Source organism: Ascaphus truei, chromosome 3, assembly GCF_040206685.1.
Source record: "Ascaphus truei isolate aAscTru1 chromosome 3, aAscTru1.hap1, whole genome shotgun sequence".
Lineage (NCBI taxonomy): Eukaryota > Metazoa > Chordata > Amphibia > Anura > Ascaphidae > Ascaphus > Ascaphus truei.
The window spans coordinates 123022373-123048059 of record NC_134485.1 but is presented as its reverse complement, the minus strand read 5'-3'; the positions used below and the strand labels follow the sequence as shown (position 1 = coordinate 123048059).

Sequence of the window (25687 nt, the reverse complement as noted above, 5' to 3'; positions counted from 1 at the left end):
ACTGTATATGGCTCTTCCAGACTATTAACTTTTACTCTGTGCTCTTTCAGTGTATTTCAGAACACACACACACACACACACACACACACGTGTATGCAAATATAGCTGTATGCTCATCTGCATGTCTTAGGCAGGTCTGCAACCCCGCCTTTCCCCATTATCACCCAGCATACAGCACTTCCACTGCAGCAAGGGATTCTGGGAAATGACATGCAAATGAGTATATATATATATATATATATATATATATATATATATATATATATATATATATATATATATATATATATATATATATATATATATATATATAAAAAAGACGTTAAAAAAAAAAAAAGTGGTTACAAAATTAAAAGATATCAAATCCCGGACAAAAATATTTTATTGTAACACCAATACATAAAACCCAAAGAAATCTTGCTAGATAGAAATGGAAATACATTCCAACAAATGTGAATTTTAATTTCAAGGTTTCAATTCATGGGAAATAATTCTGACTGTTTGGAACGTTGTAATATGGCAAATCAGCATCAATCTGAATACATATAATTTAGTACACTTTTATTTTACATATTGTAAAGTTAATATCATACTTCCCTTCTATCACCAAAGGTTACAAAATTCAGATATATTAAAAAGGTGTCTGACCACTTATCACCACCACTTAACAGTTATTTCATTTATATGAAGAATATACATAATCATGCAGTTTGTAAACATGTATAAGAGAAGCACAGAGATGGAAACCAAAGTGTTGCTGTGAATGGTGTCAACAAACTTATTTACTATACCTGTCATGATATTTGATTGCAAGAAAAAGAGTAACTGGTTTCTATTGACAGCATCAATTAGACATAGATGTATTCTCCTTTTACCCTCTTTCAATGTGTCCTTCTTCTTACTTTTGCCCAATGACTTGCATACATTCCACGTACATGGAACTTTGCTTCCAGTCACCAAATATTTTGCAAATACCAAGATCAGGTCACATAGTAATATTAAGGAGAGGAATGAGAGGCAAAATGCAATGACCCACACACAAAATGTTATATTTGCCATTCTACGGGAGGCTAGTTCTACATATTCCTGAAGTAAATAGAAAGTTACAAAAAGCAAAGAAACTATTAGCATCAGATTACAGATGGCGGTCATCCATTCTTTTACAAAAGTCCTCTTCTTTAAAACATACAATCCAACTTGTACGCCAGCCATATAAATGGCCACATACCCAATAATTGAGAATATCCCCTCCCTGTTAGCATTTAAGAAACCAACTCTCGAGTCCATGCCATCACTGCCATGTAAAACAAACCTCTTAAGGGTGGTAGTTTCAAGCACTGCTTGATAACTTGAAACAAGGATTGCAGCTATAATCCAGGCCTTGCGTGCTGGAAATATGGTCAACAGCAGTGATGTCAACACTCGGACTATTGCCAAGGTGAAAAAGAAGTTCCAATGAACTCCATACTCTGACACATGCTCATGATACTCTATTGCTTTGACACTGATCAACCGTCCAAATCCAAGGAGAATTAGTGGCCACACCGATAACAACTGCTTGGACACTCTGGCAAATTTAGATTGCAAAATTTCTTGCTTCATCTTGGCTTCCGGAGAAACAAGAGCATTGGAAAAGATAAAACATCCCACTCCAAAATCCATGACTCCCGTTCCATAAGTCTCTGTTTTAGCATACCGCCTGGGAAACACTGGGAAATCCACCGCCAGGATGGAAACGGCAGTGAACACATTAATGAACACACGTAGAGTTGTAACCGCTGGTACGGTCTCATTTTCTAGATGCGCTTTCAAGAGGGATTTGCAGGTATGCTGAAGTGGTATGTTTGTGTAATGATTTCTCCCTCTGTATATGGTGCACAATAACAACACACTCATTGTTGCAATGACTAGTGGCACAAAATGCAGGAAATTCGACAAAACTGTGCAGGACACAACAAGAGGAAGCACAAATAAAAAAAAGTCGAGGAGCAGGTAAACTTTCCACGAGTAAAACGATTCACCGCATTTCTGATAATGAAGAATATACAGCAATCCTCTACAAAGCAAGCAGAGAGGGGGCAAACTTAAGCCCATTGAGATTTCTGTACAGCTGGTTCCATTGAGGTTACTTATAAAAGCTTCTTTCAGCAGTTTTTCAGACATTCTTCCAATTCTGCAGTAAAATTAAAAAGGAAAATTATACAGACCAAATAAATCGCTTTCAATTTGGGCAATGCTTTTTAAAAAAAAACTTTTTATGATTATGCACAGGCATGCATCAACAAGCGCTAAACATCAAAAAATTGTATGGTTTAGGTTCAGCAACAGTGACATTACAGGCATACCCCGCATTATCGTACTCAATGGGTCCAGAGCATGCATGTAAAGCGAAAATGTACTTAAAGTGAAGCACTACCCTTCCCCCCACTTATCAATGCTTTGGTACAGGTAGGGAGCCGGTATTGCTGTTCAGGACTTGCTGACAGGCGCATGCGCGAGCTGCCTATTGGGCGAGGGGAATCATCGCGTTACTACTACGGCAGTCTGTCCGTACTCGCGAGTGTATGGTGCTATTTAAAATATATCCTGACTCGCGAGTGTACTTAAAGTGAGTGTCCTTAAACAGGGGTATGCCTGTATATATGTCTAAAACATCTGAGCACATACAGTAAATACCCCTTGCCATCTGATCTGAAATAGAACTACCAACATGATTTCAAGTCAACAGGACATTCTCCCACCGCAATGAACATTGATCTTGACTTTATTTCTATGTACAGTAAGGCCGAGCTCACGATGCCTGCTTCGCGACGTGCGCGCAATCAGCACTATTTGATGTAAGTGTATGAAAGTTTTCAATCTAGAAACGACTCCTGGCGGCGAAGTACAGCACCGACGCAGCTACATTTTTACATCACAACAAACATTGAAATTGGGGCTGCAGTCGAGTGAGGTCAGTATCACGTGAGCTGGTTCAGCCAATGAGTGCGAACCTGCTCCGTGACTTTATCGCCACGCCCCCCGCCGTGACCCATCTCCTGCAGCTAGCGCACGCATCACTGGGGCTGCAGTAGTGCGAACACGGAACGTGCGGCCAAAGCAGGCACCGTGAGCTCGGCCTAAAGCAGCAGTGCCCCCTAATTAGCCTCCCTGGTTTTTTTTAAACATGATTGGATCCGGGGGGGTCCTCTGGAGTTGAACTGCACTATTTTCAGCTCTGAAGACGCCGACCCAGATCCCGAGATACTTAGCCGTAATGTTACAGGTATTACTGCCTAGTGTTTCCAAGGGGATTTTTTTGTTCCCCCTGGAGGAACGTTTAACCCCATCAGTGAAAAAATTATATACTATGTGCGTCAAGAAAAGTGCTACACCAAGGGCCCTTATGATGTGCACTGTACATCATTGCCCCTCTACTCTCGGTTTTTATGGGGCGTATGCGTTCATGAGTGCCAATTGTGTACCACACTGACGGGGCCGCTCTGTCCTGGTTACATCTGGTCTGACCAGAGAAATAACAACATGATGTGCAAGAGCCATGGAGGTGGCACAACCCTCTGAAACTTAAAGGGTTAAACCTGGCAATTTAAAAACGGTAAGAAACTCATTAACTGGGTAAGCTCCAGGGGACCCTTTGTTCACATCATGTAAAATGGGGGAAAAGAAAGGAGTAGTGGGGATACTAGCAACAATGTCTGAATCCTAATCCCATGGTGGACAGTATACTGTATTCTAATTCCTCTTTCTGTAATCCCTATATTTAAAAAATAAATAAAAAAAATCGGGGTCAAGCTCTGAAAAGCTTGATCCTTAAAAGGTTTCCTAATAAAATTAACCCGTACCGGAGATTCATGAATCTCCCCAAAAAGAACTACAATTTTCAGATTAACCCTTTTGATGCAAGTGTGGCCTACAATGGCCTATACACTTTAATATTTTCATAAAAACCAATGACATTGGTAAATTGTTTCGTTTGCATCTGTTAAAGCTTTTACCCCTTAAAAAATATTTTGGTGTAATTAGGCCACTGCATACAGAGATCTAGTTTTTTTTTTTAGATACCTTACCAAGAAGAAAATATTGAAATATACATAATGTATTCATTAAAATTAAGCAGCACGGCACTCATTAAATATATTACAGTCCATAAATAGCTTTCCCTTTCCTCCTCTTTCAAATGTTCACTACATTTAATAGGCCTCTATTTTAAGTTATTGTAGTAAAAGGTGGGCTTCAGATATTTTTGAAATATACAATTGTGCCTGCCTTCCCATCATCTTTTTGATCTTAGTTAAGTTGCTAATTTTTTTTAAATCACTCAATGTTTTGGGGTACCCTTGTTATCTTTCCCCCAATGCAGAACTTGTTATCGTTATGTCGTTTGCATTATTGTTATAGGACCAAAATGTTGTACAAACTTATTTTTGCTCGTGTTGGCCACCTGTCTGTATACAAAAATCTTAAATAAAAAAAGAAAGTTGGAGAAAAAAAGTTGCACAAATAGAAGGAAACTACAACCCTAATCACTATTGACCTTTTTCAATATGAGAAGATGCTGCTCTTGTTTTAGAGAAATGTTTAATCCCGTTCATTCAAAAGGAACCGACTTCTACTACAACACGGGGAAGCAGCTTCACAACATATTGAATGGGGCCTATGACAGAAACCTTTCAATTCTGCAAAATAATAGACACAAGCACAAATATTTGAATACAGGGCTACAACCTAAATTAATTGGGAATGGTTTAAAAGTGTACCTTCTTTGACATATAAATGCTGCACAAATTAATCCTATTACAAGGAAGAAGGACTTCAATTATTTACATTTTACATCAAAGAAACAACGTTTTAGGGCAGTCAATTGTATATTCACCTTGTAGCCTTTAGCACACCTTTAGGAAAAAAAAAGCTTGGGAAATTCTAATAATACTTCAGAATTCCACCAGAACCACAATGCAATATTAAATTCATCAGTAACTAATTGACTGGAAAATGCACAGCAATTTCTCCTTTTTTGGGGTGGGGGGGTTCTTCCCGGTGGGGGAGGGGGGGTTCTTCCCCACATCGGAGGTCTCAGTCACAAGTGCTCCACATCACGCTTTCGATGCTGGACCGATGCTTCAATAAAGCTACCAACGCAGGGTTTGACACAAGATAGAGGGAGAGATCGCCCTGCAGAGCACGTGGTGCTTCCCACGCTGCTTCCGGGTTCCCTTTGGAACGTCGGAGGGCCCTGCCCCTGGAATGCAATGACGTCCTTGTGTCGCTGCTGTCCAATCAGCGCGGCGGCGGCGTGTGATCCGGCTGGCGGCGGGCAGGGTTTGATCGGAGCGGCGGTTTGGCGGTTCCTCTTGTAATTCAGTGGGGGGAATAAGGCGCCGGTCCGGAGTCACGGTGATGTTGTAGCGCGCCAGGGGGACATGGCGGACAAGGGAGCCCCGGGGAGCGGCCAGGTTGGGGGAAGATCATCCAAGAGTTCCTCCTGCAACAAGGATCGGAAGCAGCAGGTAACCCAGACCATCAGCATCCTCGCTCACTGCCTGAAGGTGACCTCAAAACAATGAGGGAAGCTATTAATCCAACTCACTCCAGCTGCAAGTGTATGTGTGTATGTGTATGTGTGTGTGTGTGTGTGTATACACACACACACACACACACACACATATACATATACACACACAGCAGTTGGCACACTACTAACCAGGCAAAAACAGCTGCTTATCCCATATGAATAGAACAAAAAATATATTACCAGATTGGGGTCCAGCAAAAAGAGACAGCATAGCACAGCTGCAGTTCAGTCTTTTTTTTTTATTTTTTTTACTTCAATAGTTTCATGTGTGCAATCTCTAATTACCTAAAGAACTGTATAGCTGCAGGTGAATTCGTTCTCCATGTATTGATAGGCGAAATTTGGGGACATAATTAGAGCTGGCATATGTTTTTCTTCTGCTTCTGTCTCTCAGTGGAAGCTCATGAATATTCATGGACACGCCTGCACTGACATGTGCTAGAGGGAGGGCAGGGCTGACAAAGGGGTGTGCCAGAGCTTGTGACAGGACATGAAGGGGCAGTGCCTTAGCAAATGGTTGTTAAAATAGAATACAAGAAAATTGGTCTTTCAAAGTTGTTTTTTTAAAAACTGAAAATGATAAAAGTATTTTTTCTTACTACAGAACTGATTTATTTAAAAAAACCACACATGCAGGATATTGACTGAACTGCAGCTTTAAGACACAAAAATGTATTGAATCACAGGGCACTGCAACCAACGTTTCGGTCACCCAGAGGGACCTGCATCAGGGTTGTGCAATGGTCAAATGCCCATGACCCTCTTTATATACCCCATCACTCAGTGCTACCAAGAAAACAAACCAATGAAATTGTTTTTCTTGGTAGCACTGGGTGATGATATATATATATATATATATATATATATATATATATATATAATTAAAAATAGCAGGGATATATTCCATGAAAAAAATAACACTATATTGTAATTTTTTTTAAAATAAGCATTTAATTGTATTTGATACAGTTGTACAACTTTTCACGTTGAGGAACCGTGTTTCTGAGTGGTATAGTGGTTAGGGTGTTGGTCTTGAATATATAAGCTAGTTGTGGGTACAGTTTCTACCTGGGGCACTCCATAATTGAAGGAACAACTTACTCTCTCTGTGTATTGCCAAGGTGTGTTTGGAAAGTTGTTGATGAAGTGCAGAGTGAAATCTTAACTTGCATGCCCCAGGAAAGGCTCTCGTGCTTTTCCTGGTAGAAACCAAGAGCTGGTATCCATGGGGACGTTGAGACATAACCCACATTGCCTGCAGTTACCCTCTGTTTTGTTGGCGTATCCCCAAGATAGAAAAGGAGGTTTCAGTGACATGGCGCTGTACCACCTGTGGCAGTTCCATCATTTATGTAATTTTATGCTTCTAAGGCCGAGTCCATGCTCCCTGCATGCTCGCTGAGGCTCATTGAAAGCGGGTGCTTTCCTTGGCCTTGCGGTTGCTTACCGCACGCGCTCTCAGCAGGCCGTCAGGGGGCGGGCCGGGGGCGGCGCGTCTCTGGCCGGGGGCGGGCCAGTGACGTCACGGAGCTGGTTCGCCCTCATTGGGCAAACCACTCACGTGACCAGCCTGTCTCGCGGGGGAATTTTAAATTCCCCTAAGACCTGCGCTTCCGCAAGCACGCGGAAGCGCAGGTGAGCCCCTACTAAAGCCGCTCTAATTGCGGCTGTAGGGGCTCAGTGCTGAGCGGGAGCGAGCGTCAGCACGCTTCCGCAAGCAAGCAGCAAACATGGCCGAAGCCTAAAGAAGTTCCCAAGTCCCAATGGAAGTCAACAAAAGATAAGGAGATAATTTTCTCTACCTAGTTTTCCCTGACAGGAGCTGTCACATGTTCACACATTTATTTGGGACACTGCTGTTGATTCCAGCAGATCTTGATCAAGTTAAGAAAGCAAAGTTATTTGCCACAATTTATAGTATGTGCTTGCAGAATACAAATGATGGCACAATTGAATAGATATTCCCTTTTTTTGCTTGTGTTGGTGAAATAAAAGAAGTGGCACATCCCGACAAATAATTGAAGAAAGGTTATAGTGTAAAACAGTGTTTTTCAAACTTTTTTTTTTTGGGTTGGGGATACCCAATCCCTATCTCTCATCCCCCCCCCCCCCCAACCCAGTGTCTCTCATCCCCCCCCCAACCCAGTGTCTCTCTCTCCCCCCCCCAACCCAGTGTCTCTCTCCTCCTCCCCACCCCAACCCAGTGTCTCTCTCCTCCTCCCCACCCCAACCCAGTGTCTCTCTCCTCCCCACCCCAACCCAGTGTCTCTCACCCCCCCCCCCCAACCCAGTGTCTCTCATCCCCCCCCCAACCCAGTGTCTCTCTCTCCCCCCCCCAACCCAGTGTCTCTCTCCTCCTCCCCACCCCAACCCAGTGTCTCTCTCCTCCCCACCCCAACCCAGTGTCTCTCTCCTCCTCCCCACCCCAACCCAGTGTCTCTCTCCTCCTCCCCCCCCCCAACCCAGTGTCTCTCTCCTCCCCCCCCCAACCCAGTGTCTCTCTCCTCCCCCCCCCCAACCCAGTGTCTCTCTCCTCCCCCCCCCAACCCAGTGTCTCTCTCCTCCCCCCCCCAACCCAGTGTCTCTCTCCTCCCCCCCCCAACCCAGTGTCTCTCTCCTCCCCCCCCCAACCCAGTGTCTCTCTCCTCCCCCCCAAACCCAGTGTCTCTCTCCTCCCCCCCAACCCAGTGTCTCTCTCCTCCCCCCCAACCCAGTGTCTCTCTCCTCCCCCCCAACCCAGTGTCTCTCTCCTCCCCCCCCAACCCAGTGTCTCTCTCCTCCCCCCCCAACCCAGTGTCTCCTCCCCCCCCAACCCAGTGTCTCCTCCCCCCCCCAACCCAGTGTCTCTCTCCTCCCCCCCCCAACCCAGTGTCTCTCTCCTCCCCCCCCCAACCCAGTGTCTCTCTCCTCCCCCCCCCAACCAAGTCTTCTGGCTTCTCCAGACTGCGTGAGATTCCCCCCCCCGCAGACTCACTACTGGCTTCGCCTGCATGGCTGGGAGAGCCTGCTTGAGATTCTCATTCTCTTCCCTCCCACCCCCACCCCACCCCACCTCCACCCCACTGACACTTTGCCCTTTTTTTAAATCCTGCATGCGATTGCCTCACATTCGGTCTGCTCAAGGAAATGCTTCGTTTCCTCACAGGCAGGAGACCAGGCTAGCAGAACCGAGAGTCATTTCTGAGTCAAGTCAGTCAGGGGTTTGGCCAGGGCACTATTCTGTGGGACAATCTTCCTATAGTAATCAGCGGTGCCTAAGCAAGCTATGACCTACTTCTTAGTCCTAGCCACTGAATGATGGCTTCTACCTTAAGCCGCGTGTATAGTGCCACCGGTGAAAGTTATATTTTGCCGGGCGGCGACGTCGCGGGTTTCCGGCTATTTGATTGGTTTAAGGGCTGTCACATGAGGCGACAGCTCTTGAAAAATCAGATTTTGCTGGCTACCAGTTTTCGCTCCGTCGCATTGTCGCCGTTGCGCTTACTATAAACGCACGCGGCGGCGGCAATGCATTTGTTTTTGGGCGACGTCGCCGGCACTATAAGCGCTGTCTTAGCCGGCTCCGGCTTGAGATTCCCTCCACCCACTCTGTGCCCTTGATTCAGAACTTTTGCCATACCCACTAGAAACTTTGTAGGTTTAAGTGTCAGCCCTGCTTTCCTAATCCTCTTCAGCACCGCTGTTACATGTACTAAGTGAGTTTCCCATGAATTACTGAACACAGCTATAGCATCCAGGTATGCGCTTGCAAAAATCTGCATCCCTTCCAGTAACCTATTGACCAGGCGTTGGAAGGTAGCGGGGCATTCTTCATCCCGAATGGCATAACCAAGAAGTTATATAAGCCACTCTGAGTAATGAATGCTGACTTCTCCTGGGTCATATGGTTTTGCCAATACCCTTTAGACAAATTGTCACAGGGGGCCAGATACTTACACATTTAAACCGGGATCATATCACTGAGCAATGCCAATAAGTAAAATAAATTGTAATTTATTCCATACAAACAGGCAAACACACATTGGATTACAATAGCCAGAAGAAAAAAAACATTTACTGGGGGTCTGGGGTTGACAAACTGGCTTTCCTAGTTGAAATAAAGTCTTTAAATAGTCCACTCCAAATGGTACTGAAAGTGTGACTTAGAAGCTTTTCTGCTTAAAGTCCTGTATCTGTTTCCTTGCTGTCTCCGCAAGGCTTCTTTGGTTCGGTCCGACCCTTCCGTGAGGGTTACACACTTTGGACCATGGAAATCTTGGAACACACATTGAATCTTGGGAAAAACATTGAATCACTGGGGAAAAACCTGCTATCTGGGCTGGCTGCTCACTTTAAATTTTTTTTTTTTTAACCTTTTCAAAGTCATCCCTGCAGTATTACAGCTAATCCTGAAGCGTGGGAACTTCATCTCTAGCCACTCACACTTTGCCCACTTACTATTCACAGGCCCCCCGCAGGCTCAGGGCCTCCAAGTCTAGGTAGGTGACAACTGGCCAGGACTTGAACATTTAGCTCAGCTATCCTGTTTAAATGGCTTTCACACCCCTGGCACCTAGTGTCACTTTGATCTAGGGACCTAGGATTAGACTCATTGGCACCAAAGCCCCAGATGGCCAGGAGATGAAAGACCCTGCCTTATGTTTCATGTAAAGTATATAACAAAAAAGAGATACCGGCGCCTAATGAGTCCAAAATGATGGAATCCTGGATATCCAGTAGAAACAGTTCCAGTCCCAAGATGATCAACAGTCTCTAAATCTTTGGGTGCTCAGATAGGACTTCATGCAGGGGAAGTGGAACATGTAATGAGAAAAGAGATATTTAATGCAACACAGCTAAACAAATTATACAGACATAAAATTGCAAACTGGCTGGCACAAAGTGACAAGACAAACAGACACAACTAGACATACAACACTAAGCAAAGCTAATGATAAAAGTTAATTTATTTTAACTAAGGATTAAAATAGTAGGACAAATAGCTGATAAGCCGCTCCGGTGGGTTAAAACCTAGATAACACTCACAGGACGGCAGATGTAAAATCGCATTGAGTCAATGGAGGCTGGTAGCCACGTGTTTGGGGTCCGCAGGGTGTCTTGGAAGCCTTGTATTCCTTCCATATCTCTTTGCTGGCAATAATCGGAAGTGACGTCTCCGTCGTGGCGAACCGGTAGTGACGTCGCCAGATGTGTCGTCAAAGCCTGGCAATCTCCAGTGAAGCCGCAGGAAACGGCAATCCGCACCTCCTTGCCCCTCGATCGTTCAAACAGGGCACTCAGCGCTTGTACTGCTTGTACTGATGTCAACCAAAATGTCCAAAATAATTAATAAAAATGCCCTGCCTTTTGGACTCATTAGGCGCCGGTATCTCTTTTTTGTTATATGCTGTCTATTCTGATTGTACTGTCAGTTTATCACCAGGCTGCCTTTCTACCATAGGGCTCACCCTCAGAGTAGGTTCAATTGTTTAAATTCCCATTAGCGCTATTTCACATCACCTTCCTTTTTTTAAATTTTTTTTTTTTTAATGTAAAGTATATAACATTTTAAACCATACCAGCTTTAATAAACTATACTTTTCTCCTCTTTATTAAAATGTGCTAAGTCTATTTGGTGTGGGAGATAGAGTGAAAACTGTAACTGTATTTTTTTTTTCTCACTAGCCATATCTGACACTCAATAAATAAACTTTTTATTTTAATAAAAACCTGCTCAGCCTTATACATGGCTGGAAAACCCCTGAACCCCTTTACCAGAGTCAGGCAAACATACTAACATGCTTGGCACACTTTATTAGAAATCACTTAAGTGTTTTGGGGGTGAGGGAGAACTAAACGGTCTGTCCCCCCCAGCCATGTCCCTTGTTCTCTGCAAACGGAGAATTTTATTTATTCTAATAAAAACTTCTCAGCCTTATACCTGGCTGGAGTATCCCCATAACTCCTTATACCAGAGTTAGGGTGAACTGGGTAGCCCCTCCTGTTTATATTAGGGAACCCTTGACTGTTTCAGTGACCCTTTTTCTCCCTGTGCCTCCTTTTTACCTTTTCTGGTCTGTGCTGAAGCAGGACCTCCTAGTGGTGAGTCGCAAGAAAGCTTTCATGATAGAGTTTTGACCGGACCACTGGGCTTCTACATAGCCGGGAATCTAACCTGATCCCTGGGTAAGTTTTTGGGGTCTCCAGTAACTTTGGAACCCCGCTAAATAGACGCGATCTGAAAGAAGTTTCTCCGTCAAACCTACCCTGAAACTCACAGCCTGGTCTTACCCACTTGTTAACACTCCTGGAAAGAGTAAACCATAAAAAATTGCAATTGTCGCATATTTTTACATGGTACAGTAATGCATGCACAATACACGGGTCCAAGAGTTGACACTCTAGGACCCCCAAACACAGTTCAGGGGCAAGTGGGCTTAACCTTTATTGTAAAGCCTGGTTACCCCCTCACTGTCGCACAAATCCATAGTCGTCAGATACTTTGCCCCTGCAAGCTCATCTAATAGCTCATCCATTCATGACACGGGATAAGCATCCAACACCGTCTGAGCATTTAGCTGCTGGTAGTCCACACAGAACAGAGTGGTTCCGTCCTTCTTGGGCACGAGGACTATCGGAGAAGCCCAAGGACTCTGAGGCGGGACAATTACCCCTAGTGCGACCACCTCTTCTACCTCCCTCTCTCTACTCCCCATCACCTCTGCTGATACCCGATAGGCATGCTTATCCCCAGTGTGGACCAGGTGAACAGTGATATGTGTCCTGCCTGGCTTATCCGTGAACAGGATCCTATGCTGCTCTAGCATAGCTCGTGCTTGCACCTGCTGGGGTGCACTGAGCTGAGACCCTATCTCTACCTGCTCCACTGTGCTCCCTTGCCTAGCTTCCCCTAGGAGGTAGGGCAGAGCTTGGCTTGTCAGGTCCCCCATCGGTGGGCTACAGATAGCCATCACTGATGCCACACTATATTGAAAATACTCTTTCAACATTTTAATGTGATATGTCCTATGTCTTCTTGTCTCTCCATCTAACTGTACAACATAGTTGCACTCGTTCATCCACCAGAGAACCATATATGAGGCAGCCATCAGTTTGCTCTGCCCAGTGGGCTTCAGAACAAGCACTTGCTGCCCAGGGACGAACTCTCTGCTACGGGTATTTTAGTCATACCAAGTCTTCTGCCTGGTCTGAGCCTCCCTGAGGTTAGCCTGTGCTAACCCCATGAAAATTTCTAACCGGTCCCTGAGATCCACTACATACTGACATACTGAAGCACGGAAGCATCAGTAGTAGTAGTAGTCTCCCCTTCCCATCCTTGACGGAATAGGTCAAGCGGTCCCCGGACCCTGCAGCCATATAGAAGCTCGAAGGGTGAGAAGCCAGTGGACTCTTGTGGTACCTCTCGGTATGCAACCAGCAAATGCTGCAGACGAGTCTCCCAGTCTTTCCCTTCAGCATCTATAAATACCCGAAGCATCTGCTTCAGAGTACCATTGAATCGCTCACATAGTCCGTTTGGAGCTTGTAAGGGGTCGTGTGCTGGTGCTTCACCCCACACGAATCCCAGAGACACTGCAGCAATTTAGACATGAATTGCCACACTTGATCAGTTACAATCTCACTAGGAAATTCTACTCTAGAGAAAATCACTATCAATGCCATAGCCAATGAGCTAGCCTCAATGGTGGCTTGTGCTACCGCCTCAGGTTACCTGGTGGCAAAATTCACCACCGTGAGTATGTAGTGCTTGCCGGACCAGCTAAGGATCTTCAGGGGTCCCACTATGTCCATAGCTACTCTCTGAAAGGGTTCCCCAATTACCGGTAGTGGGTTCAGGGGAGCCTTCACACCCATCTTGCCTACTCACCGACAGGCATCACAGGACCGGTAAAAGTCTGCCACTGCACTGGATGCTCCCGGCCAGTAGAAACGCTGCAAGAACCGGGCTCTAGGGCGAGTGACCCCCTGATGCCCCGGTAGTGGAATGGAGTAGGCTACATGCAGTAACTGCTTCCTATACTCCCTGGGTACCACTAGCTGTCTTTTACCTGTCCATAGTCTGTCTGTCTGGAGTGTTAGGAGCTTGCTCCTTGTACAAGAGCTCCCACTCTCAGAGGTAGTCTCTGACGCCTGGATTCTCATGCCCTCTCAGGGCCTATGCAGTAAGCAGCGATAAGCCCCTTATCACCAGCTTCTCGCCAAAACAGCCTACAGACGAGACCACGAGTATTCTAAAGCTTGCCTTAAACTAGCCCGGTTACATTCTGGGTATGTGCTGGGTGTAACCTGGCTAGTTTAAGGCAAGTTTAAGGCATTTCTGCATTGACTAATGACCTATAGGATTAACACAGCAGGGGTCCCTGCGAGTCCCATTCAGTTTGAATGGGACTGCCAGGGACCCCCGCTGTTAATCTGATGGGCCATTAATCAATGGAGAAATGCTGTGTCTAGTTTAAGGCAAGTTTAAGGCATGTATCCAGGGTGTACCTGGGTCTTTTTGGCGATTGCCACTGGTTTGTGTTAGAATAACCGTGGGCACTACAGTACTGCTATTTAGTAAGCCCCGAGAAGCTGACGATAAGAGCAAAACTCTGCGTTTTTTTTTTTGCAGAAAAATAAAAAGATCTGCCGACTGCTCGGCGATAAGCCACTTCTCATCGCCAGCATTTCCAACTCTCTGTATTCTAGTAGCCCCGATCAGCTGATCGCCGCTCTAGAATGGTGAATTTATCTCCAAATCACCTCGGCAAAAAAAGTTGGTAAGGAGTTGAGGATGAGCAGCGAGACGGGACTTAGAAAAAATCAGGCCTTTCTCCTGCATCAGATTGATGCCTGGGTCTCCGGAGCTGATACACATTTAATATCAGCACGGAGACCCCTGGCATGAAAAATGCATTTACAGGCAACTTAACTACCTTAGTGGCTATCCGCTAAGGCAATGAAGGGGTTAAACACCCGTGCCAGGCTTACTGTGGGGGTGGGTGAAGGTCGTATTTGGCCCTTGGTGGGTGTTTAGGCCTTGTGGGGGGGATTGCGGGTAGACTTAACCGCTTCATTACCTTAGCGTTTAACACTGCTAAGGTAATGAAGGGGTTAACCGTTCCCGCTACCACCCGGTAGGCCTAAACACCCATCCTTGGGGCCAGTACCCCCTTCACCCAATCCCACTACCCACAATAAAATAAAATACTCACAACAGCCCAACTACCAAGCTCTTATCCCCCCAACAAACCTTTACAATATTTAATAAACAACCATACACAACCCACCTCCTGTACCCCCTCATAAAACCATTATTTATTATTTTACACACAGATTAATACCCCAGTCCAGCAGGGGTCCCTGGTGGTCCCGACGGGTGTCCGCAGGCCCCACAGTGCACACTGGGGGGTACCCACGGGTGTCTGGGGGCCTCTGGGTGGTCCCCGCTAGGCTCCGTGGGCTTCCAGGTGGTACCCGTGGGTTTCTGTGGGCCCCAATGGGGTCCACGGGTAGTTCCCTTGGGTGTCTGGGGGTCCCCGGGTCATCCTCACGAGTGTCTGGGGCCCTTGGCTGGTCCCTGTGGGTCCGCAGGGCCCCCACAGGGGCCCCGGTTCTTCCCCGCGTGGGTCCTCCAGGTGGTACCCGTGGGTGTCCGGGGGTCCTTGGGTAGTTCCCGTGGGTCATCTGTATCTCCTGGAGGCACACCCTTGTCCTCCTCTAGGAGGGGGAGGTCCTTCCTCCTCGGCTTCTTGGTGTAAAATGAGGCGACATAGGCTTTTATAAGTGTATGATGTCACGTTTTCTGTGCTATTTTTTTTTTTTGTGTGTGACACATTATGTAAAGGAAATTAAAGCCAGCCAATCAGAATTGCTGTGCTTCCTTTCCCTTTAACACGACGTCATCAAAAGCAAGATGGCTGGTGTCACATGGTACTTGAGCCAATCAGATCGTGGGAACTTTATCCCCAATCTGATTGGCTGTAGTAGACCATGTGACCAAGTTTTTGTGAGAGGATGTAACGTCATCCAAAGGGAGTCACATGGTCTACTACAACCATTCGAGAAAAAAAAAGGAAAAAAAAAAGGAAAAGCACATGATTTTCACTGGCCACTCAGGCCCATGGGAACCATTTGCAGAAAATGTGATGTCATAGGCCTATAAAAGCCTATGTCTCCTCATTTTACACCAAGAAGCCGGGGAGGAGGACAAGGGTGTGCCTCCAGAAGATACAGATGAAGACCCCAGAAGATGGATTACAAATTACAGAAGAAGAAAAAGACTTTGGATTGTTTTTTTACCTGGTTCCTGTTCGTGGATTGGTTCGAGAGCATGCGATGTCCCCGGGATTCGGAGGATGAATACATCTAAAGGTAAGTAAAAATATGGAATGTATGTTTTTTTTATGTTACAGGTTTTTTATTGTGATTGAATTTTTTTTTTTGATGCCCATTCATTGCAACTGTATGTATGTATGTATGTATGTCTCTATGGCTATACATACATACAGGGGACAATCAATGGTTGTTTGTGCAATGCTTGTTTTTATGTATTTTAAATGTAGTTTGCTTGTTTAGAAATGTTTGGTAAATTACATTTTTATTTAGTATGATGCAATTTTTAGTGGTGTTTTCAATAGTTTATTTCAGGAGGGGGGTTGCTTGCTTTTTAATAGTGGCTTCTTTTTGCTAGTTAGATTTTGTGTGATGGTTACTTTGAGCTTTCATTTATTTCATAATGGTTTGGTTTTGGTGTTTTCATTGAGAATTGTTGAATTTTATTTTGGATTGGATTAATTGATTTGGTGGTAATTTTAGTTCTGTTTACTTTATTTGTTTTTAATTTCTGATTGTTTTGATTGCATTGTATCCTGTTTGTGATTGTTTCTTTTATTTTGACTATTGCCTGGTATAGTGTGTAAATGATGCCCAGCCTAGTGGGGACCACCCGGAGGCCCCCAGACACCCGTAGGTACCCCCCGGTGTGCACTGTGGGGCCTGCGGACACCCGTCGGGACCACTGGGAACCCCCGCTTGAGTGGGGTATTAATCCTGTGTGTAAAATAATAAATAATGGTTTTATGGGGGGGTACAAGGGGTGGGTTTGTTTTTTTGGTCCTTACTAAATATTTTTTATTAATAGTGTAGATGAGCACGGCATCTCCTGAGCTGAACCACGTTGGTTTCAGGTCCTGGAACCCCTTTCTTCCCGAGACACAGGCCCTGGTATGTGGTGCCGGTATCCCTGCCATGTAAATGTCCCATGTCACGTGATCGGGACATCTCCATGCATAGTAGATACCGGCACCCCCATAACGGGGCCTGTATCTCGGGATTAGGGGCCTGTATCCCTGGACCTGACAACAACGCGGTTCAGCTCAAGAGACCCCCCTGCTCATCTACACTATTAATAAAATTTAAATGCAAAAATTATTTTTTTTACCGGCGAGATTTTCGCAGTTAGAGGCGGATCTCTAGGCAGCAGGTACAAGTCGCCAGCTGAGCCCTTATCGGAGGGCAGGTCCTATCGCTACTGGCATCTCGCCATGTATGGAAATGTTGCTCTCTGTGGTATTCGGGCCTTTCTGCGTACCGTGAGAACAACACGGCAAAAACATGGCGAGTTCAAAACACTTCCGATAATTTCGGATTTTACTGCATAGGCCCCTAAGTCGGGATTGGACTGCACCGCAGTGCTGAACTGTGCCCCCAGCTCCGGCCTCTCTCCCTCAGTCACTAAGTCGTGGTATGGGGAAACAGGTAAGTTGGAAGAGGGGTCAATACATTGTCTGGACTCTGTCTGATTTAACTGCCTGGTCTCCGCAGAGACCTCTGGAGCTGTTGGTCCCAAATGCAGGGATGGTCACTGGCCGCAAATGCTTCCTCCTGACATCGTTGGACTTCAACCTGGCAGTGTCAATTTGATGCCCGTCTGCCACTGTTGCTGTGCCACTTTTTGCAGGTGTAGAAATCTCCATCTGGGTCCACTGCTGGACGGTGACTGGCTTCGCAGCTGAAGTGCGTTGTCCCTGAGGGGGTTTGCTGGTACGGTGCTTCTCCGGACAATCTGGCTTGATGTTCCGAGTCCGATTGAACCAGTAGCTCCGCTTCTCATGCCTGAACTCTGCAGCTGCTTTCGGCTTCCAGTGTGGAGTGCCGTATTGGCGCCATTCTGGGCAGACACCTTCCTGCCCAATGGCGCACAGCTGGTGACATACTCATCAGCCAGGCTAGCGGCATCCCAGCAAGTTACCGGCTTTCGGTCAAATGCCCAATCCCTCACCTAAGGCTGACACCGCTGTAAGAATTGCTCTTTGAACATTAAGTCCAGTAAGCTGTTGTACTTGGTGGCTTTGCATCCATCCACCCTCTGAGTGCCGTGCTGGATGAGTCGGGAGGCAAAAATCATGTGAGTTTCCCGGCTGGTCTTTTCCCCAGACCTGAACATGCCACAGTTTGCCTCTGGAGTGAGGGCATACTAGCCTAGTAAAATGGCCTTGAAATGTTGGTAGTTATTGCTGTCTGACGACGGGATCCCCTGGAAGGTCTTCAGGGCTACCCCTGTCAGTAGCTGAGACAAACGCAGTGCCCAGTCCCGTACTGGCACACAGAACCGGAGTCACTGATCTTCAAACACCTTGCGAAATCCATCAATGTCGTCCGTGCCATCTACAAACTTGCAGAAGCTGTAGTGTGACACCTTTTGGCAGGGGAGGTTGGTCAGAGTCCCGCCGTGGTCTTGGGGGCTTCACACCGTGAGAAGCTGCAATCAGCTGCAACCTCTGCTCAAAGGTGACCCCCCCCTCTCCCCATGGGGCGAGGAGAGCGGTAAGTCCTGTGGCTGGGAGACCGGTAGCAATTGGGGCTACTATGACTACACTCCCTGGTTCACGCTCACCTTCTGTTTCCTCTCCTTCCCCAATCTCCTCCTCCACTTCCTCCAGGGCTGGAATGTCCTCCTAGATCCTGGCTGGAATGGTTGCCCCTGCATCAGCAGCTGAAGCTATGCCCGATTCATGTTGCTCGAGATCCTCCTCAAGCAGTGTCTTTGCTTGACCGGCGCTCGGTAGTCCATATCCCTCACACCGGGTTACGATTCTGGGACAGTCCCAGGACTGGAACCGACCTGACTGTCTGTCTATCTTCGCCTGGTGGCACTAAACTTAAAGTGACAGAGAGAACCTGCACTTTTCCTGTTTTGTGTAATGTGTTTGTCACTATGTGTTTTGAGAGCTCGCAATCTACGAGTTAGTCTTTTTGCTCTAAATCCCTGCTGGACTTTATAGCATAAAACTCAATGATTCCACTACTGCCACCAGTAAATAAGCCTGTCACGGGAGACCGGGTTATTTACACCTTTTTACCAGGATCATTCATTGTGCAAAACAAGGTAATGAAATACATGCTAATTTATTCGACATACATTCGCTTACACACAATGATACACAAATACAGACAAAAAGACACACTTACTGTGGGACTGGGGTCGAAAACTAGACTTTCCTAGCATCTAAGCACACTGTCCTTTATTGGAATCAGCGCATTCCTGGGCGCAGGACAGCGCTATTCTCTACTTCCATTTCTGCAAGTCAGCTGCTCGGATACTTGGCGTTTTTTCTATTTTTTGCATTTTGGGTTTCAGCACTAGTGATATAGGCTATTTCCATTATATGCTTTTTTTGATTATATCTATATTCACTCTTTTATGCTTCATTATACTCATTAGCATATTGGTATTTAATCTAGTAACATTTGCAAGTGGGTTTTCACTATGGATTCACATGCTGAGACTACATTACATTTTGCATTCAATTGTTTTAATACTTCTACTAGAAATCTTAGAGCATAATCTGTTTTTGATAACATGAAAGAACATTACTGTGAGGATTCCTTCGACCTTAAAATACACTATACTTGGAAAAGTATTTGACACAGGACTTGCGCTCCTAGTGGGACATAGTCACACTTGAAAACTATGTTAAGAACAAACGCATACCCAGGGGACTCTGCCTGACCAAAGCACCATCTTTTGGTTTTGAAAATGGAAAGTTTGAACAAGATTGGTGCAAGACTTGTTGACTGCTCTTTCAAATAAATGAATTTGATAATTCAACACAAACAAAGAGAACTATTATTGCACAACAAGTCCGGGACTTACAGGGCAAACTACAAACATGTACACGTTTTGACCGTTTTAAGGAATTTGATTCTAAATTGGCTACAAGGATTAACAATCTAGAGAAGAATATCATGATCACTAAACAGAACAAGTTTGAGAGAGACAAGATTGATTATGAACATAAACAAGTTTTTATTTGTGGCATAAACCAATCTATAACAAAAAGCTTAGTAATCGTTCAAAAAAACTAAATACAGTTAACAACTAAATATTTGAAAACACCTCAACATAAAGACAAATCTGACCAAGACGTTTCTGATCATGAATTCTCGACCCACAATGTCTCTTTTTCGGAGAATGAATCCAATCTGTCATTTGGCGATGAGAACCGACAATCCAGACACTCCAATTCCTCTCGTGGTAATCCGGAAAGAGGACATCAGTCAAAAAACGAAGTAGGACACGACGGGACAGGAGAAAGCTAGATGGGAGGCATGCCGGCCAAAAGACAGAAATTGAATATTGATGATACTAGTTATTAATTTGTCTAAATATACCCTTACAGATACCGAGATATCCATACGTGATCTTGGACTTTCCTTGGCTCCAGATAACAAATTAAATTTGTTTTCTACTGTAGTGGATCCTTATAAGTTTATAGAAAGCTCACACTTAAGAAGTTTTTTTTTTTTTACAATAAATCTAAATATCCAGACAATACCACTTCTATAGATACTACCATTTCGATCTTTGATCTAGTTACATCTTTACAATCAAGATATATATATATAACTATAAAGATCATTGTAATTTACAAGATCTCATTGATATTTATAATGAACATGCTGATGACGATATAAGCTTTGAGTTATTTCTAGGAAGAAGGGATTCTGGGCTCAAAATTAGGTCCACATTTAATCCCACCTTTTATGAGAGGCCAGGCATTCAACACGTTTCAGCAATTGGAAGAAAATGATCTTTTCTTATTATCCAAGGATAGTCCTGTCTCCGGTATTCCAAGATATTACGATGGATCAGATAATTTGACAATCGATCCCGATCCTTCTACTTTAAGAGAATGATTCTATTATAGTGAAAAATGCGGACAAAGGGGGTGCAGTTGTAGTCCTTGACAGTGAGTATTACAAAACAGAAGCACTCAGACAACTTAATGACGTAACCTCATTTTCAAAACTTAAACATTATCCTACTCTAATATATCATTTAGAGCTTTCAGAACTCATTGAAGAGGGCATCATATTACAGATCCTTTCCAAAACTGAATGTGAGTATCTTAATATCACCCATCCTGTCACACCTATATTTCATTACCTACGTAAAGTACACAAGTCACTCATTGCACCCCCGGTTTGACCTATAATTTCCAGTATTGGGTCGCTTGGTGAGCACTTGTCTATTTCTGTCGATCATTATTTATTTATTTATTTTTTACAATGACTGGTTCACACACTACCTTCCTTTCTACTTGACACCAAAAACATTTTATCACTTTTTCACAATTTCACTTGGAATTCCAATATCTATGGGTCACATTAGATGTGGCCTTACTATACACTATTTCACACACACATGGCCTTCTTATAGCCATCCGAAATTGTTTAGAACACACATACACATTATCACCAGCACACATCACTTTGTTATTAGACGGCATCCTTTTTTTTACTCAACCACAATTACTTTCAGTTTGATGGTCAGTTTTATCTCCATACACGTGGGACAGCGATGGGGACATGTTTTGCCCCATCCTACGCCAACCTCTTCATGGGTTGGTGGGAAACGTCCGACGTGTTTGGAGATAACAATCCGTTTTGTCACAATGTGGTGTTTTACAAACGCTACATTGGTGACCTGCTTATTATTTGGAGAGGTTCTTTTAAGGGTCTCATGCTCCTTCCCTTTTTTTTTTTTTTTTTTATATTATTATTATTATTTAGGTGACAGCACATTAAATCTACAATTCACTCATAGTTTTCACAGACATCACATTCAGTTTTTGGATCTATATTTATTTGTAGATCTTGACAAAGTTCAAAGTGATATATATACCGGAAAGAGCATTCCCACAATGCCTTGTTACATGCAGGGAGTTGCCACAATAGATCTCTCTTCAAAGGAATAACTACAGGACAATTTCTACGCCTTTGTAGGAATTGTTCCTCACTTGATGATTATAAGATCAGGTCATGTGACCTAAAAGAACGCTTTTTACAAAAAGGTTACAATAGTCATGATTTAAATGAAGCTTTTGAGTATGCGCTGTCACGGGTCAGAACTGATCTCATTACTATGGCTAATACCATTACGGATATGGATATTAATACTCAATCGTATACTATCGCCCATGAACCACCTTACTTTATCACCCAATACAGCAATCAAGCTGTAGCCATATCGGCTATTAGTAGATAACATTGGCAAACTCTCACCCTAGATCCCTGTATACATGACATGGTATCTAATGATCCGAAAATAGTATTGTCCGAATATGAAACAATCGATAACTTAATTTCACCTAGCATGTTTCAAACACACAAAATGACTAAGAATAAGGCATTTTTTCCATTACTTAAGGGTTCACATAAATGTGGACATTGTGATATTTGCCCTTATGTCCAAAATACATTTAACTTTTGAGAATAAAAACAAAACACACAAATATGCCATCAACTCCTTTATTATGTGCCAGACGAATCATGTAGTGTACCTTCTCACATGTGGCTGTCTTAAACAGTATTAAAAGTGATGAGCTAAATAAAAGCGCTTCTGTCCAGTGCTCCAAAAACATTTTTAAAAAGGTGTGTCACTGGAAACATTATAGTGTATTATAGTCCACATAGTCTTATCTTATATCTGTAATTTGAAAGATGTAAGCCACTGTAGGTATAAAAAGTATGTATAGCAATGTCTCTGTAGAGATGATCCTAGTATGGCATAAACTGACAACTGGCTGATCATGTTCAGCACAATGATGTTGTAGTGGATTACTCACCGACCAGCGTCTTAGGGGATCTTCACCTCCGCATTGACGCGTGTCTCCTCACAAGGGGACCCAAAGGGAAAACCCTGTGATGCCGGTAGGAAAGACAGGCACCAAGTGGCCGTCCGCCAGGAAGGGACACGCAGCCCCTGGTCACGCAAGCGGATCCTCCACGGGCTCCCTGAGCGCCAAGCAAGGGCGCATGCGGTCCCACGGTAAGTATATGATCTCCGCCTGTGTGGGTAGTCAAAAAGCAGTGCTCCCAAACATCAGGTGGGCACACACGTGGTCACAAGCAGCCGCCCCACAGAGAAAGATGCACGATCCGCCGTCACTCAGACAGGACACTGCAGAGCTCCCGAACGCCAGGCAGGTGCACACGGAGTCCCACGAGGAGTAGCACACCGCTCACCAGCCGCTCAGTCTCTCCATGAATCAATAACTTCACTCAACAGGTGTCAGAGAGGAAGGATTGATGTGGATGTATATAAACCTGATGGATAATGTTTCCAGAAGGGCGTGCCTCCAGGTAGATAAATAGCAGAAAGGGATCCAAATCAGGAACCGGGATTTATTAAATTAAAAGGACATGAAAACAAGGTCCTGACAAGCACTCTGACATGTTTCGCGCACAAGGCGCTTTATCAAAGTGTAGTTTGTCAGGGAACAAAGCACCAAATTATAGACAAAAATTCACAATTCTGTCAGCTGCAACATATGATGAATAAATTGCAAAGCAAATCACATGCAAGATATACTTAATGACAAGGTGAACTCAATAGACTAAATGGGGTGTGGAAAAACACATGTACAAAATAAAAAATGTCAATAAAATGATGTCAAAAAATGTAATAAATCTTTGATAAATACTCCTTGTGCCCCATGTCACATTGGTGAGGCTGTGCTCCGGTTCCTGATTTGGATCCCTTTCTGTCTTAAACAGTATGTGGGATTAACCACAAGGTTACTAAAAATACGTATTCAAGAGCACATAAGATTAATTTCTAATAAGGATACTAACCATCCAGTATCAAAACATTTTTTGGAATGTCAATCAGGTTCTCTTCGGTCATTGAATGGTACATCGTTGGAACATGTTCCTATTCCCAACATAGGTGGCAACAAAACAAGGATATTATATCACAGGTAAGCACTTTGGATCTTCACTCTGGGTACACTCCAGCCTTTACTTTACTCAGAGTGGGATCTGGGTTGCTTCCTCTGATGTATTGGATTGGTCCAGACTCTTGTGAAAGATTTACAATGAGATCAGTATGTTACTCCTTGCTGCAGGTTTCTACAATATAATTAACACAATCGTTATATTATCTACAGTGTGTGTATGATATGTGTGTATGATATGTGTGTATGATATGTGTGTGTGTGTATATATATATATATATATCTATATATATATAGCAACTGTAAATATTACTGTATGTTCATTTGCATGTCTTAGACAGGTCTGCAACCCTGTCTTTCCCCATTGTCACCCAGCATACAGCGCTTCCACTGCAGCAAGGGATTCTGGGAAATGACATGCAAATGAGCACTCAGTGCCATCTTTTGTCTCAAGCTCGTATTACACAATGGGGAAAGACAGGGTTGCAGACCTGTCTAAGACATGCAAATGAACATACAGTAATATTTACAGTTGCTTCATGCTTTACTGTGGAGGGTTTTTGTCACTTTTTTTACCCACCATAACCTTAATGACAGTGGTGATATATATATATATATATATATATATATATATATATATATATATATATATATATATATATATATATATCCTATTTTTTCTCTCAAGTTCTGTGTATATAATAATATATATGTTTTGGGGAACAACCCTTTATTGTTATAGTCCAAGCTATGGATTTGGCTGAGTTTATTTGGCAAACAATTAAGATATGTATGGATATGTGCCTTTACACTTTCTTGATCTAAGTATTCTGTTTGGTAAATTGATACCATCCAAGGGGTTGTTACTGTTTAAACATTTCATATATACCCATCACTTTTCTGGGGATAGAACCTATATGGTTATTCATATTGATTGTGTCTTTTGATATATTCCATGTCTCAACCTGTACATGTCTTCCTCCTTTTTTTCTATTTCAATATATATATTTTTTTCATTTTGAAGCATTATTTAATATGCATCATTTGGTAAGAATGTATTATAGATTGTTTATGCTCTAATTTACATATGATTGAATATATATATATATATATATATATATATATATATATATATATATATATATATATATATATATATATTATTCTATATCAGTAATAGTATAAACAGATTATTATATATGGATGCAGTAAAATTAAGATTGACTTTTTGAATCTAATTCATAATTGTTATATTAATGGATTCACTAGCTATGGTGTGTATATATAGGTGATATTATGCAACCTTGTTTGACTCCAGTGGATATGGAGAATGGCGCGCATATGTTGCCCATGTGTTTGACTCTGTGTGTACCTCCTTCATAAAAAGATCTTCGCACATTGAGAGTGGTGTAGATACTGACCATGTTCGTTAAAATGTATTGTCTTTCGTTATATATGATTTTATTTCTTGGTCTCGGTTCGTGATTTTTTTTTCTTCTTTTTAATTGAATAAATGTGTTTACATTGTCATGCCACAATCAGCTGCGTCTGATGTGGTTTTCTTAATCAGCACGTATAAAGGTGCTTACTTCCTGTTTGTCCAATACTCCTTGAGAAAGCGCAGCACTTGCGTGAAACTTATGGGAGGACCATCCTGTTATGAATGCCACCTATCAATGTTCTCAATAAAGCCTTTTCTATTTTTTCCACTACCTGGGTACCCCATTTTTTTCATTATTTTATATCTGTGGATCGTTTGAATTTCGTGTGTGTGCCCTGGAATACAGTCACAGTATTACAGCGGCAAATATGAAATAGCCAAGAGACATGCGCAAACCTGCCACCTCTCTACCTGGCTATCTCAATGCCACCCGCTGGGACAGGCTGCACCAGG

At 43.6% G+C, this 25687-nt stretch overlaps 2 protein-coding genes across 3 annotated transcripts in view; one reads left to right on the top strand and one right to left on the bottom strand.

Annotated features, from left to right (window-relative positions):
• Positions 1–330: 330 nt before the first annotated feature.
• Positions 331–25687, bottom strand: part of PIGW (phosphatidylinositol glycan anchor biosynthesis class W) — a 33942-nt gene continuing 8585 nt past the window's right edge. Inside the window, exons 1-2 of one of the 2 annotated variants that reach the window (XM_075589482.1) lie at positions 4874–5479; positions 331–2173 (exon numbers count right to left, since the gene is read on the bottom strand). In XM_075589482.1, coding sequence (XP_075445597.1) covers positions 655–2163 — 1509 coding nt within the window. In that variant the 5' untranslated portion in view covers positions 2164–2173; positions 4874–5479 and the 3' untranslated portion in view covers positions 331–654. Of the gene's footprint in view, positions 2174–4873; positions 5480–25687 lie in introns of those variants that run through there. The other variant, XM_075589483.1, reaches the window with a different exon arrangement.
• Positions 5264–25687, top strand: part of MYO19 (myosin XIX) — a 134035-nt gene continuing 113611 nt past the window's right edge. Inside the window, 1 exon segment of the mRNA XM_075589481.1 lies at positions 5264–5507. Within this exon segment, the coding sequence (XP_075445596.1) occupies positions 5421–5507 (87 nt within the window). The 5' untranslated portion in view covers positions 5264–5420.